Source organism: Heterodontus francisci, chromosome 29, assembly GCF_036365525.1.
Source record: "Heterodontus francisci isolate sHetFra1 chromosome 29, sHetFra1.hap1, whole genome shotgun sequence".
NCBI classification, from domain to species: domain Eukaryota; kingdom Metazoa; phylum Chordata; class Chondrichthyes; order Heterodontiformes; family Heterodontidae; genus Heterodontus; species Heterodontus francisci.
In genome coordinates, this window is record NC_090399.1 from 30,368,174 (window position 1) to 30,384,016 (window position 15,843).

The 15,843-nt window shown below is 48.6% G+C and overlaps 1 protein-coding gene across 1 annotated transcript; it reads left to right on the forward strand.

The window, feature by feature from the left end:
• The first annotated feature begins 337 nt into the window (after positions 1-337).
• Positions 338-6,776, forward strand: LOC137346229 (torsin-4A-B-like). Its single transcript, XM_068009662.1, has 2 exons — positions 338-950; positions 4,001-6,776. The coding sequence occupies exon 2, from the start codon at positions 4,066-4,068 to the stop codon at positions 5,293-5,295; it is 1,230 nt and encodes a 409-aa protein (XP_067865763.1). The 5' UTR covers positions 338-950; positions 4,001-4,065; the 3' UTR covers positions 5,296-6,776.
• Positions 6,777-15,843: the final 9,067 nt, after the last annotated feature.

The window sequence follows — 15,843 nt, forward strand, 5'->3', positions numbered from 1 at the left end:
GCTACCTGGGCCCTAAGCTCTAGCATTCCCTCCCTACATCTCTCAACCTCTCTACCTCGCTCTCCTCCTTTAAGACGCTCCTGAAAAGCTACCTCTTTGACCAAGCTTTTGGTCACCTGTCCTTATGTGGCTCGGTGTCAAGTTTCTTTTGATAATCGCTCGTGTGACGTGCCTTGGGAGGTTTTACTGCGTTGAAGGTGCTATATAAATGAAAGTTGTCGCTGTTGGTGTCTCATTTTCCCCAGCCCCACCCCCTCCTCGATGGAAAATAGGAGCTGACCTTAGCTTCTCGGCTCGTACTCGAAGAGTAGGACACCTGGGGGAACGAGCGAAGGCTTTTCCAGCAACACAGTGCACCTGCAGGAGTCAGAAACCTCAAGGGCAGGGAACTGGCAGCTAGCAGGGCAGCCGAGAGCGGCAAAGCGCGCCATCTCAGGCAACCAGCTGAGGAAAGGGAAATCGCACCAATTGTTGAGGGGGAAGAGTTAAATTCTGGCAGAGAGCCTTCCCTATTCAGTTAGCCACTTCCTGAAAGTGCAACCAGCAACTTGGTGATAAATGGCTGAGCGAAGCTTCACTGCTGTGAACAAGGCAGCTCCTTTGATCTTCCGAGAGGCACATCAGTTGCTGCGCGGACCTGTGGACCGTTTGCTGCTGCAGCCAGTAACCCAGAAAATGTGCTCGGTTTGCTGAAGGCCGTTCTGCAGTTACCTGATAACCCACCACTCCCAGGGCGAGTCAGTGCTCTTAGAGAAGACTGCACAGTGGCAGATACAACTCACACCCTGGCGTGTTGGGGCAGGTACCAGCAAGAGCTCAGAACAGTAACTTGACAACCAGAAGGACAAGATAGCCCAGGAACGGCGAGGCTACGCTTGGGAGCACAAGCTTTCACCGGGGCTGCAGAGAGAGAGGTGACTACGTCTAGGCTGCCGACACATCGTGTGAAGGTGAGAGCTGTAAAGGAAAAGCTTACGGTTATTCTTTACCTTTCGTGGCCTCAGGACATCTCAAAGCAATTTGACAGCAAATGAGATACTTTTCTGAAGTGTTATTGCTGTTGTAATGTAGAAAGCCCGGCAGCCGATTTGCACACAGCAGGCTCCCACAAACAGTAATGTGATAATGACCAGGTCATCTGTTTGGGTGATGCTGGTTGTGGGGATAAATATTGGCCAAGGGCACCGAGGAAATGTCCCCCATGCTCTTCTTTGAAATAGTGGCCTTGAAGTATTTGACATCCAATGCAGAGGCAGACGGGCACCTGGGTTTAACGTCTCACCCGAAAGCCGGCACATCCGATGGCACGGCGTTCCCTCAGTTTGGCACTGGGACTATTAGCCGAGATTTTATGTTCAAGTCTCTGGAGTTGGACTCTTGAATCTGGACTTTCTGGCCCTGAAATTTCCGAGATTTGGGAGGGTGGAATATGGAACACAATCGGATGAGGGAGAAGGGGTGGAATGTGGAGCAGGACCTGCTTCTTCAAATTCACCATGCGTTTTTTTTTTGCAGGGGGGTTGGTGGGGTGGAAATTCATTGAATCAGAGTGGTAGTGGGTATTAGAGCATTGAGTTGTGAGGACAAGTTGCATAGACTCCCTTGAGTTTTGAAGATTAAAGGATGGTCTGATCGAGGAGTTTAAAAAGGAGTCGATAGGGTAGATACAGACAGAATATTTCCTGTGAAGGTGGGGGGGGGGGGGATTGGGGGGTGGTCTACGGGGGGTGGAGGCAAGTCAAGAACGAGGGGACATAATCTCAAGATTCGAACCTGACCATGGTTCATGGGTGATGTCAGGAATCACGTTTTCCCGCAAAGGCTGTTAGAAATCAGGAACTCTCTCCTCCAAACAGGCTGTGGATCCTGGCAGACAGTTGGAGCTTGCAAGACTAATTAGACTTTTGTTAGGTCAGAATATCAGGAGATATGGAGCTAAAGCCAACCGAGGTACAGGTCAGGCATGATCTGATTGAACGGTGGAACAGGCCCGGGGTACTGAATGGCCTCCTCCTCTTCCGAATGCTTCTCTGATACAGGAGGGACTAGTGGAATGATGTCCCCTTACCGTTTTCACCTTTACCAGGGCCAAGAGTCATGGGGCAGGCGGCATTACTGCAAATGATATGGTCTGAGGGCCTAATGCCAGGCTGCCAGTGGCAACAGATCATAAAGTGAATGGGTGCAAAGAAGTTCCTGCGGTTCCAACAAGAAAATGTGGTTGAAACAGTCAGTTCCCTCCAATTCCCCCTTGCCTTTCACAATTCATGGCCCTCCCTGGACTAATGCCCAAGGGTTACCCTATGTGGAGTGGGCACCTGCCCCCTTTATGCTTGTGCCCCATCTGTGGGATTTATGGGGTTGGGGGAGGGGGGAACGATGTAAGGGCAGGAGCAAGAATGGCAACCAAATGTCCCATCCTCCTGCACTTCTGATGGCAGGGGGGAAGCCTCTGGAAATTCTGGCCTAGGCAAGCCAGCAATTAGGAAGGCAAATGGTATATTGGTCTTTGCTCCAAGGGAGTTGGAATACAAGAGTAAGGACGTCTTGCTGCGTTTATACAGGTAAGGCCACAGCTGGAGTACTGTGTACAGTATTGGTCTCCTTACCTAAGGAAGGATATACTTGCCTTAGAGGAAGTGCAAAGAAGGTTCACGAGATTGATTCCTGGGATGAGGAGCGGTTGAGTAGAACTGGCTTATATATTCTGGAGTTCAGAAGAGTAAGAGGTTATCGCATTGAAACGTAAAACATTCCTGGAGGACATAAGAATATAAGAACTAGGAGCAGGAGTAGGCAATTCAGCCCCTCGAGCTTGCTCCGCCATTCAGTACGATCATGGCTGATCTCATGTCGGCTTCAACTCCACTTTCCTGCCCGTTCTCCATAACCCTTCAACCCATTGCTAATTAAAAATCTATCTCCTGCTTAAATTTACTCAATGTCCCGGCATCCACCGCACTCTGGGTAGTGAATTCCACAGATTCGCGACCCTTTGAGAGAAGTAATTTCTTCTCATCTCTGTTTCAAATCTGCTACCCCTTATCCTAAAACTATGACCTCTTGTTCTAGATTGCCGCACCAGAGGAAGCATCCTCTCTACTTCTGCTTTGTCAATCCCCTTAGTCATCTTATATACCTCAATTAGATCTCCTCTCATTCTTCTAAATGCTAGACAGTAAAGGCCTAAACTGCTCAATCTCTCTTCATAAGACAAACCCCTCATCTCTGGAATCAATCTCGTGAACCTCCTCTGAACTGCCTCCAATGCAACTACATCCCTCCTCAAGTAAGGGGACCAAAACTGTATGCAATACTCCAGGTGCAGTCTCACTACTGCCTTGTACAGTTGCAGCAACACTTCCCTATTTTTATACTCTATTCCCTTAGCAATAAATGCCAAAATTCCATTTACCTTCCTTATTACCTTCTGCACCTGCATACTACTTTTCTGCAATTCATGCACGAGTCAACTTGAGTCCAAATTTGGACTCAACAGAGTAGATGCTGAGAGTCTAGAACAAAGGGTTACAGTCTCAGAATAAGGGGTGGCCATTTAGGACAGAGGTGATGAGAGATTTCTTCACTCAGAGGGTTGTTAATCTTTGGAATTCTCGACCCCAGAGAGCCGTGGATGCTCAGTCACTGAGTATATTCAAGGCTGAGATTGATACATGTTGGTCAGGGAATCAAGGGATTTGGGAAGTGGGTGGAAAATTGGAGTTGAGATAGAAGATCAGCCATGGTTTTATTCAATGTCTGAGCAGTCTCGAGCTGGGGCTGAATGCCCTGCTCCTGCTCCTATTTCTTATGTACTTATGTACCTCATCATTATATTTCCATTCAATCAACCCATCCTTGATAAATCTTTCTTCATTTCTCTTTATTTCCCCCTACTGGCCCCTTTCTCTTTCCCACTTCTCTTCCCCCCACCTCCTTCACACCCCACACCCCGCACCCACCCCCCACCCCACCCCTGGCTCCACCCCCGCCAACCCAGGCACAGATCTAGACTCAGCAGAAGACATCTCGGTTTGGTTCTCACTGTCAGGAGAGCATCCCAGAATGGAAGAGCCTGAGGCGAGAAAGACCCCCCGTTATCGGCTGGCCAAAGCAACGATGAAGGTACGGCTGGTCAACCGAGCGCTGCGAGGCAAATGCCTCTGGAAGGTGGCGCCTGACCGCTCGACGAGAGGTCACGTGGTGGCCGCCAATCGTCACCCTCCCTTTAAGAGGAGAGGCACGTCCAGGAAGTTGGCTGGCAGGAAGAAGCCACTCCGGAAGAAGCTGTGGTGGTCCTTTGACACAGAAACGAAAGCTATGTGCCTCCTCTATCTGTTCATTTTCATTGTGGGTGTGCAGTTCTACAACGCCTATGAGAATCTCGACGACAATCTCATGATCTACAACATTGACCAACTTGAGAAGACTCTGTACCGGGACATTCTTGGTCAGACGTTGGCCCTTAATAAGCTTGCCAAGCTAATGAGGAGTTACTTTGCCACGTACATTCATGCAAAGCCCCTCTTCTTGTCCATCAATGGCCCTGCTGGAGTCGGCAAGAGCCATTTGGGGAGACTGATTGCCAAGCACTTCAAGTTTGAAATTGGGCCTCACCTCGTCCTCCAGCGCTCCATGAAATACCAACAGCTGGGAGGCCATTCCAATCACTATTCCCAGGACCAGCTGGCCACCCACATCTCGGCCATCTTTTCCAGAGCTCTTCAGGACGAGCGGATCCCGGTCTTCCTCTTCGACGATATGGAGCTGGCGCCCCTGGAGCTCCTGAGCTTCATCGGGGACCTCCTGCACTCCAACCACACCAATGCCGTCTACATCTTCATCAGCAACATCGGGCAGGAGTTGATCATGCAGTCTATCCGTTGCAGCTTCACCCACAAAGCGACGGCCCGCATCCAGAGGCTCAGCGTGCAGCTCGCGCAGCTCTTTAAGCAGCGACACCCCGTGTGGCAGGCGCCAGCGATCATCCCACTGTGCCCTCTGGAGAGGGCCCACGTGGTCCAGTGCATCCACCAGCTGATGGACCAAAATGGCTTCTACCCTCATGATCCCCATGTGGAGATGATGGCCAATATGATTAGCTACTACAGAACCAGGCAAAAACTCTACGCTCAGCAGGGCTGCAGAGGTGTCCCGTCAATGGTGAAGCAGCTCATTGGGCAACAGAGCGGGGAGCAATTCAGAAAAAACATGGCCCTACAACACATCAAGCATGATGGAATTCATTCACAGAAGACATTTTCCAGAAGCAACCACTCCGAAACACATGACTGAAATCTGACTGGGAGCTAAGCAAGTGCAAGATGGAGGACAAGCCAACAAAAGGTTGACAAAATATTATCTCTTTCAATGCCTCTAACTTCTTATCCCTCCATTCCTTCCTCCATCTGAATATTCTACTCTTCAGATGACCACTGGCTTGAAAATATATACTGCACAATTGTTGCCAGAAAGGATATAATTGGATGATTCTCCGATTTCACCAATTGCAAAAAAGGGCATAATCTAAATTTCTGCCCCACCCAGTCCCAGAGGGGTAAAGGAGAGTGTCTGACCCACTGCCCAACCTAGTCCCAGAGGGGGAAAGGACAGTATCTGACCCACTGTCCCACCCAGTCCCAGAGAGGGAAAGGACAGTGTCTGACCCACTGGCCCACCCAGTCCCAGAGGAGGAAAGGCCAATGTCTGACCCACTGCCCACCCAGTCCCAGAGGAGGAAAGGCCAATGTCTGACCCACTGCCCACCCAGTCCCAGAGGGGGAAAGGACAGTGTCTGACCCACTGCCCACCCAGTCCCAGAGGTGGAAAGGACAGTGTCTGACCCACTGCCCCACCCAGTCCCAGAGGGGGAAAGGACAGTGTCTGACCCACTGCCCCACACAGTCCCAGAGGGGGAAAGGACAGTGTCTGACCCACTGCCCCACCCGGACCCAGAGGGGGAAAGGACAGTGTCTGACCTACTGCCCCACCCGGTCCCAGAGGGGGAAAGGACAGTGTCTGACCCGCTGCCCCACCCATTCGCAGAGGAGGAAAGGACAGTGTCTGGCCCAGTGCCCACCCAGTCCCAGAGGGGGAAAGGACACTGTCTGACCCACTGCCCACCCAGTCCCAGAGGGGGAAAGGACAGTGTCTGACCCACTGCCCCACCCAGTCCCAGAGGGGGAAAGGACAGTGTCTGACCCTATGCCCAACCTGGCCCAGAGGGGGGCAAGGACAGTGTCTGACCCACTGCCCCACCCAGTCCCAGCGGGGGAAAGGACAGTGTCTGACCCACTGCCCCACCCAGTCCCAGAGGGGTAAAGGAGAGTGTCTGACCCGCTGCCCAACCTGGTCCCAGAGGGGGAAAGGACAGTGTCTGACCCACTGCCCCACCCAGTCACAGAGGAGGAAAGGACAGTGTCTGACCCACTGCCCCACCCAGTCCCAGAGGAGGAAAGGACAGTGTCTGACCCACTGCCCCACCCAGTCCCAGAGGGGGAAAGGAGAGTGTCTGACCCACTGCCCCACCCGCCACAGAGGGGGAAAGGACAGTGTCTGACCCACTGCCGCACCCAGTCCCGGAGGGGGAAAGGACAGTGTCTGACCCGCTGCCCCACCCGGTCACAGAGGGGGAAAGGACAGTGTCTGACCCACTGCCGCACCCAGTCCCGGAGGGGGAAAGGACAGTGTCTGACCCACTGCCCCGCCCATTCCAAGAGTGGAAAAGGACAGTAACTGACCCACTGTACTAATAATAAAATTAATAAAGTCGATGTTTCCAGATTGTCTGTCTTTCATGAATTTCTGAATTTTCTGGGGTTTTTTTTATTTGTTCATGTGAATATCACTGACAAGGCCCACATTTATGTCCATCCCTAATTGCCTTTGAGAAGATGGAGGTGAGCTGCCTTCTTGAACCACTGCAGTCCATGTAGGGTAGGTACACCCACAGTGCTGTTAGGAAGGGAGTTCCAGGATTTTGACCCAGTGACAGTGAAGGAATGGAGATATAGTTCCAAGTCAGGATGGTGTGTGACTTGGAGGAGCTTGCAGGTGGTGGTGTTCCCATGCATCTGCTGCCCTTGTCCTCCTATGTGATAGAGGTCTCAGGTTTGGAAGGTGCTGTTGAATAAGCTTTGGCAAGTTGCTTCAGCGCATCTTGTAGATGGTACACACCGCTGCCAATGTGTGTTGGTGGTGGAGGAAGTGAATGTTTAAGATGGTGCATGGGGTTCCAACAAGCGGGCTGCTTTGTCCTGGATCTTGTTGACCTTCTTGAGTCTTGTTGGAGCTATACCCATCCAGGCAAGTGGAGACTATTCCATCACACTACTGATTGGTGCCTTGTAGATGGTGGACAGGCTTTGTGGAGGCAGGAGGTGGGCAGAAGGTGAGTTATACATCGCAGGACTCCCAGCCTCTGATCTGCTCTTGTAGCCACACTGTTTATGTGGCTGGTCCAGTTCAGTTTCTGGTCAATGGTAGCACCAGGATGGTAATCGTGGGAGATTCAGCAATGGTAATGCCATTGAACATCAAGGGGCCATGGTTAGATTATCTCTTGCTGGAGATGGTGGGCAGCACAGTGGTGCAGTGGTTAGCACCGCAGCCTCACAGCTCCAGTGACCCGGGTTCAATTCTGGGTACTGCCTGTGCGGAGTTTGCAAGTTCTCCCTGTGTTTGTGTGGGTTTTCGCCAGTTGCTCCAGTTTCCTGCCACAGCCAAAGACTTGCAGGTTGGTAGGTAAATTGGCCATTATAAAATTGCCCCTAGTATAGGTAGGTGGTAGGGCAATATAGGGAAGGTGGGGATGTGGTAGGAATATGGGATTAGTGCAGGATTAGGATAAATGGGTGGTTGATGGTCGGCACAGACTCGGTGGGCCGAAGGGCCTGTTTCAGTGTTGTATCTTTAAATAAATAAATAAAAAATAAATGGTCATTGCCTGGCACTTGTGTGGCACGAATGTTACTTGCCACTTATCTGTCCAAGCCTGAATGTTATCCAGGTCTTGCTGCATATGGGCACGACTGCTTCAATATCTGAGGAGTCACGAATGATGCTGAAGATTGTGCAAGCATCAGCGAACATCCCCACTTCTGACCTTATAATGGAGGAAAATTTATTGATGGAACAACTAAAGATGGTTGGGCCTGAAGAACTCCTGCAACAATGTCCTGGCACTAAGATCAGCCATGATCATTTTGAATGGCGGAGCAGGCTCGATGGGCCATATGGTCTGCTCCTGCTCCTATATCTTGTGTTCTAGAATCATAGAATGGTTACAGCACAGGTGGAGGCCATTCAGCCCATCTTTTCCATACTAGCTCTCTGCAAGAGCAACTCAGCTAGTTGCACTCCCTGCCTTTACCCTGTAGCGCTGCATTTTTTTTCTCTTCAGATAATTATCCAATTTTCATTTGAAAGCCATCATTGAATCTGCCTCCACCATGTTCTCAGGCAGTGCATTCCAGGTCCTAACCACTCTTCATTAAAAAGAAGTTTTTCCTCATGTTGCCTCTGGTTCTTTCGTCATTCACCTTCAATCAGTGTCCTCTGGTTCTTGACCCTTCCACCAGTGGAAACAGTTTCTCTCTATCTACTCTGTCTAGACCCTTCATGATTTTGATCTCCTCTATCAAATCACCTCTCAACCTTCTCTTCTCTAAGAAGAACAGCCCCAGCTTCACCAATCTACCCACATAACTGAAGTCTCTCATCCCTGGAACCAGTCCTGTCAATCTTTTCTGCATCCTCTGGAATGCCTTCCCATCCTTCCTAAAGTGCGGTGTCTTGAACTGGAAACAATAGTCCAGTTGAGGCCGAACCAGTGTTTTATGCAGGTTTAGCATAACTTCTTTGCTTTAGCACTCTTTGCCTCTATTTATGAAGCCCAGGATCCTGCATGCCTTTTTAACCACTTTATCAACCTGTCCTGCCACCTTTAATGATTTTTGCACATATACCCGCAGGTCCCTCTGCTCCTGAACCCTCTTTTATATTGCCTCTTCTCGTTCATCCTACCAAAATGTATCACTTCACACTTCTCTGCTTTAATCATCTGTTACTTATCCTCCCATTCACCAACCAAAATCCTCTTGAAGTTTATCACTATCCTCCTCACAGTTCACAATACTTCGAAGTTTTGTGTCATCTGCAAATTTTGAAATTGTATCCTCCACACCCAAGTCTAGGTCTTTAATATACATCAAGAAAAACAGTGGTCCTAATACCGATCTCTGGAGAACCCCACTATCTACCTCCCTGCAGGCCAAAAAACCAACCTTTTACCATCTGTTTCCTGTCACTCAACCTACTTCTATTCATGCTGGCACTGTCCCTTTTATTCCATGGGCTTCAACTTTGCTGATAAGCCTGTTATGTGGCACTTTGTCAAATGCCTTTTGGAAGTCCATGTACACTACAACAACCACATTACCCTCATCAAGCCTCTATGCTACGTCATCAAAAAACTCAATCAAGTTAGTGAAACACGATTTGCCCTTAACAAATCCAAACTTGCTTTCCTTAATTAACTCACATTTGTCGGTTTCTAAAAGCTTTCCCACCGTCATGGTTAAACTGATTGACCTTTAATTGCTGACCTTATCTTTACACTCTTTTTTGTACAAAACAACCAGCATGAACTCAATGGGCCAAATGTCCTATTTCTGTGCCGTTGTGACTCTATGACTCTGTGATTCTATTTGCAATTCTCCAGTCCACTGGCACCATCCCTGTATGTAAGGAAGATTGTAAGATTATGGCCATTGCCTCCATAATTTCCAGCCTATCTGCTTCAGTCCTAGTGTCTTAGAATAGAATCATAGAAAGTTTACAGCACAGAAAGAGGCCACTTGGCCCATTGTGTCTGTGCCAGACGAAAAATGAGCCACCCAGCCTAATCCCACCTTCTAGCATTTGGTCCATAGCTCTGCAGGTTACGGCACTTAAAGTGCATATCCATACACCTTTTAAGTGAGTTGTGGGTTTCTGCCTCTATCACCCTTTCAGGTAGTGAGTTCCAGACCCCCACCATGCTCTGGGTGAAGAAACGTTTCCTCATCACTCCTCTAATCTTTCCATCAATCACTTTAAATCTATGCCCCCTAGTCACTGACCTCTCTACTAAGGTAACTAGGCCCTTCACATCCACTCTATCCAGGCCCCTCACAACTTAGTACATTTCAATCACATCTCCCCTCAGCCTCATCTGTTCCAACTTTAAGTAGAGCCAGCCTTTCTAATACCTCCTCATTATCAATTTTAGCCCATCCAGTGTCTCGAATACCTCCTCTTTCATTATGCAAAGTACTGTATGTGTAATTCCCATTTTTGGTCCCTAATCGGCCCCACTCTTCCTTTTACCACCCTTTTTCTATTTATATATAGAAAACCTTTGGGTTCCCTTTTATGTTAGCAGCCAATCTCTTCTCATACTCTCTCTTTCCATCTCTTATCCTTTATCACTTCTTCTTTGAGTTTTCTATATTCAGCCTGGTTCTCACTTGTATTATCAACCTGGCATCTGTCACATGCAGCCTTTTTCTGCTCCATCTTCCTCTCTATCTCTTTCATTATCCAGGGAGCTCTGGAGTTGTTTGCCCTGCCTTGCGCCCCCTGCACCTCCCCCCCCTCCCCAACCTTGTGGGAATGTACCTTGACTGTACCCAAACTATCTCCTCTTTAAAGGCAGCCCATTGTTCTGTTACCGTTTTGCCTGCCATTCTATGATTCCAGTTTACCTGGTCCAGATCCTTTCTCACCCCATAGAAATTGGCCCTATTCCAATTAATTATTTGTGCTCTGCATTGCCCCTTGTCCTTTTCCATAGCTAACTTAAACCTTATGATGCGATGATCAATGTCCCCTAAATGCTCCCCTACTGACACTTGATCCACTTGACCCACCTCATTCCCCTGAACTAGATCCAGAAATGGCTCTTTTCTCGTTGGGAACGCACTTCTGAAACTCTTCCCCCTCTCTGCCTTTTACATTATTTCTATCCCAGTCTATATTAGGATAATTAAAATTGGCCTCCAACAACCACAACCATCTTCTTTTGTGCTAGGTATGATTCCAAACAGTGGCGAGTTTTCCCCCTGATTCCCATTGACTTCAATTTTGCTAGGGCTCCTTGATGCCACACTCGATCAAATGCTGCCTTAATATTAAAGGCAGTTGCTCTCACCTCACCTCTGGAATTCAGCTCTTTCACCCATGTTTGGACCAAGGCTATAATGGGGTCTGGAGCCAAGTGGTCCTGGCAGAACCCAAACTGAGATTCGGTGAGTCGTTCATTACTAGGTAAGTTGTTGCTTGATGGCACTGTCAACAACACCTTCCATCACTTTACTGATCGAGAGTAGACTGACGGGGCAGTAGTTGGCTGGGTTGGATTTGCCCTGCTTTTTGTGGACCGGACATATATGGGCAATTTTCCACATTGTGGCTAGATGCCAGTGTTGTAGCTGTACTGGAACAGCTTGGCTAGGGGGTGCAGCTAGTTCTGGAGGACAAAGCTTCAGTACTATCACCAGAATGTTGTCAGGGCCCATAGCCTTTGCAGTATCCAGTGCCTTCAGTCGTTTCTTGATATCACGTGGAGTGAATCGGATCAACTGACGACTGACATCTGTGATTCCGGAGACCGCAGGAGGAGGCCGAGATAGATCATCCACTCGGCACTTCTCGCTGAAGATGGAAACAAATGTTTTAGCCTTGTCTCTTGTACTGATGAGTATGGCTCCCCCATCATTGAGGATGGGGATATTAGTGAAGCCTCCTCCTCCTCCTCTTCTGATTAGTTCTTTAATTGTCCACTAGCATTCACAACTGGATGTGGTCTAGATCTGATCTGTTGGTTGTGGGATTGATTAGCTTGATCTATAGCATGCTGCTTCTGCTGTTTATGGAATAGTACAATGGCAGGTTGTGCCATCACACTAATTGTTTGCACAATGGATCACATTCTCCGTCCCTGAATCTCCTTTGTGCCAGGCCTGCCTATGCACGCACAACAGATGAAGATCTATAGACCCTGATCACTCGCACACCTGACCTGGTCCCACTTTGAGGGGCAAGGAACCCTTGTACCCTGAACGTGAATCAGGGGAATTGGGAAAGCACAATAAAACCCGGACCATCCAGTTAGTGGGCAGTCCAGATTTACACCGCCCCCCTCCACCCCCTCCTCCCGTCTTGATTTTTCAATATTCTTTCATGGGATGTGGGCATCGTTGGCAAAGCTAGCATTTACTGCCCATCCCTAATTGCCCTTGACAACTGAATGGCTTGCGAGGCCATTTCGGAGGACAGTTAAGAGTCAACATTGCTGTGGGTCTGGAGTCACATGTAGGTCAGATCAGATAAGGACGGCAGATTTCCTTCCCTAAAGGACACTGGTGAACCAAATGGGTTTTTAATGCAATCGACGATAACTGCATGGCCCCATTACTGGGACTAGCTTTCAATTCCAGTCTGTTGTTAATTGAATTTAAATTTCCCCAGCTGTCGCGGTGGGATTTGAACCCGTGTCGCCCAGGCATTAGCCTGGGCCTCTGGATTCCTGGTTCAGTGACATTGCCGCTATGCCACTGTCATCCCCACGAGGAACTCCAGCAGGGAGCCAGATGTATGGAAACTCCATGGATCAGCACGCGTTTAACCGGTGTGGGAATGAACCCAAGCTTTTCAACCCTGCTCTGCACTGAGTGAGCTGATATTAGAAATTAGAATATTACAGCGCAGTACAGGCCCTTCGGCCCTCGATGTTGCGCCGAGCTGTGAAACCATCTGACCTACACTACTCCATTTTCATCCATGTGTCTATCCAATGTCCACTTAAATGCCCTTAAAGTTGGCGAATCTACTACTGCTGCAGGCAGGGCATTCCACGCCCTTACTACTCTCTGAGTAAAGAAACTACCTCTCACATCTGTCCTATATCTATCACCCCTCAACTTGAAGCTATGTCCCCTCGTGTTTGCCATCACCATCCGAGGAAAAAGACGCTCACTATCCACCCTATCTAACCCTCTGATTATCTTATATGCCTCTATTAAGTCACCTCTCCTCCTCCTTCTCTCCAACGAAAACAACCTCAAGTCCCTCAGCCTTTCCTCGTAAGACCTTCCCTCCATACCAGGCAACAACCTAGTAAATCTCCTCTGCACCCTTTCCATAGCTTCCACATCCTTTCTATAATGCGGTGACCAGAACTGCACGCAATACTCCAGGTGCGGCCTCACCAGAGTTTTGTACAGCTGCAGCATGACCTCGTGGCTCCGAAACTCGACCCCCCTACTAATAAAAGCTAACACACCATATGCCTTCTTGACAGCCCTATTAACCTGGGTAGCAACCTTCAGGGATTTATGCACCTGGACACCAAGATCTCTCTGCTCATCTACACTAACAAGAATCTTCCCATTAGCCCAGTACTCTGCATTCCTGTTACTCCTTCCAAAGTGAATCACCTCACACTTTTCCGCATTAAACTCCATTTGCCATCTCTCAGCCCAGCTCTGCAGCCTATCTATGTCTCTCTGTACCCTACAACATCCTTCGGCACTATCCACAACTCCACCGACCTTAGTGTCATCTGCAAATTTACTAACCCACCCTTCTACACCCTCTTCCAGGTCATTTATAAAAATGACAAACAGCAATGGCCCCAAAACAGATCCTTGCGGTACACCACTAGTAACTAAACTCCAGGATGAACATTTGCCATCAACCACCACCCTCTGTCTTCTTTCAGCTAGCCAATTTCTGATCCAAAGCTCTAAATCACCTTCAACCCCATACTTCCGTATTTTCTGCAATAGCCTACCGTGGGGAACCTTATCAAACGCCTTACTGAAATCCATATACACCACATCCACTGCTTTACCCTCATCCACCTGTTTGGTCACCTTCTTGAAAAACTCAATAAGGTTTGTGAGGCACGACCTACCCGTCACAAAACCGTGCTGACTATCTCTAATGTACTTATTCTTTTCAAGATGATTATAAATCCTGTCTCTTATAACCTTTTCCAACATTTTACCCACAACCGAAGTAAGGCTCACAGGTCTATAATTACCAGGGCTGTCTCTACTCCCCTTCTTGAACAAGGGGACAACATTTGCAATCCTCCAGTCTTCCGGCACTATTCCTGTCGACAATGACGACATAAAGATCAAGGACAAAGGCTCTGCAATCTCCTCCCTAGCTTCCCAGAGAATCCTAGGATAAATCCCATCTGGCCCAGGGGACTTATCTATTTTCACACTTTCCAAAATTGCTAACACCTCCTCCTTGTGAACCTCAATCCCATCTAGCCTTGTAGCCTGAATCTCAGTATTCTCAACAACATTTTCTTTCTCTACTGTAAATACTGATGCAAAATATTCATTTAACACTTCCCCTATCTCCTCTGATTCCACACACAACTTCCCACCATTATCCTTGATTGGCCCTAATTTAACTCTAGTCATTCTTTTATTCCTGATATACCTATAGAAAGCTTTAGGGTTTTCCCTGATCCGATCCACCAATGACTTCTCGTGTCCTCTCCTTGCTCTTCTTAGCTCTCCCTTTAGATCCTTCCTGGCTAGCTTGTAGCTCTCAAGCGCCCTAACTGAGCCTTCACGTCTCATCCTAACATAAGCCTTCTTCTTCCTCTTGACAAGCGCTTCAACTTCTTTAGTAAACCACGGCTCCCTCGCACGACAACTTCCTCCCTGCCTCACAGGTACATACTTATCAAGGACACGCAGTAGCTGCTCCTTGAATAAGCTCCACATTTCGATTGTTCCCATCCCCTGCAGTTTCCTTCCCCATCCTACGCATCCTAAATCTTGCCTAATCGCATCATAATTTCCTTTCCCCCAGTTATAATTCTTGCCCTGCGGTATATACCTGTCCCTGCCCATCGCTAAGGTAAACCTAACCGAATTGTGATCACTGTCACCAAAGTGCTCACCTACATCTAAATCTAACACCTGGCCGGGTTCATTTCCCAGTACCAAATCCAATGTGGCATCGCCCCTGGTTGGCCTGTCTACATACTGTGTCAGAAAACCCTCCTGCACACACTGGACAAAAACTGACCCATCTAAAGTACTCGAACTATAGTATTTCCAGTCGATATTTGGAAAGTTAAAGTCCCCCATAACAACTACCCTGTTACTCTCACCCTTGTCGAGAATCATCTTCGCTATCCTTTCCTCTTCATCTCTGGAACTATTCGGAGGTCTATAAAAGACTCCCAACAGGGTAACCTCACCTCTCCTGTTTCTAACCTCAGCCCATACTACCTCAGTAGACGAGTCCTCAAACGTCCTTTCTGTCGCTGTAATACTCTCCTTGATTAACAATGCCACACCCCCCCCCCTTTTACCATCTTCTCTGTTCTTACTGAAACATCTAAATCCCGGAATCTGCAACATCCATTCCTGCCCCTGCTCTACCCATGTCTCCGAAATGGCCACTACATCGAGATCCCAGGTACCAACCCATGCTGCAAGCTCACCCACCTTATTCCGGATGCTCCTGGCGTTGAAATAGACACACTTTAAACCAGGTTCTTGCTTGCCAGTGCCCTCTTGCGTCCTTGTAACCATATCCCTGACCTCACTACTCTCAACATCCTGTACACTGGCACTACAATTTGGGTTCCCATTCCCCTGCTGAATTAGTTTAAACCCCCCCGAAGAGCACTAGCAAACCTCCCCCCCAGGATATTGGTACCCCTCTGGTTCAGGTGAAGACCATCCTGTTTGTAGAGGTCCCACCTACCCCAGAAAGAACCCCAATTATCCAGGAAACCAAATCCCTCCCTCCTGCACCATCCCTGCA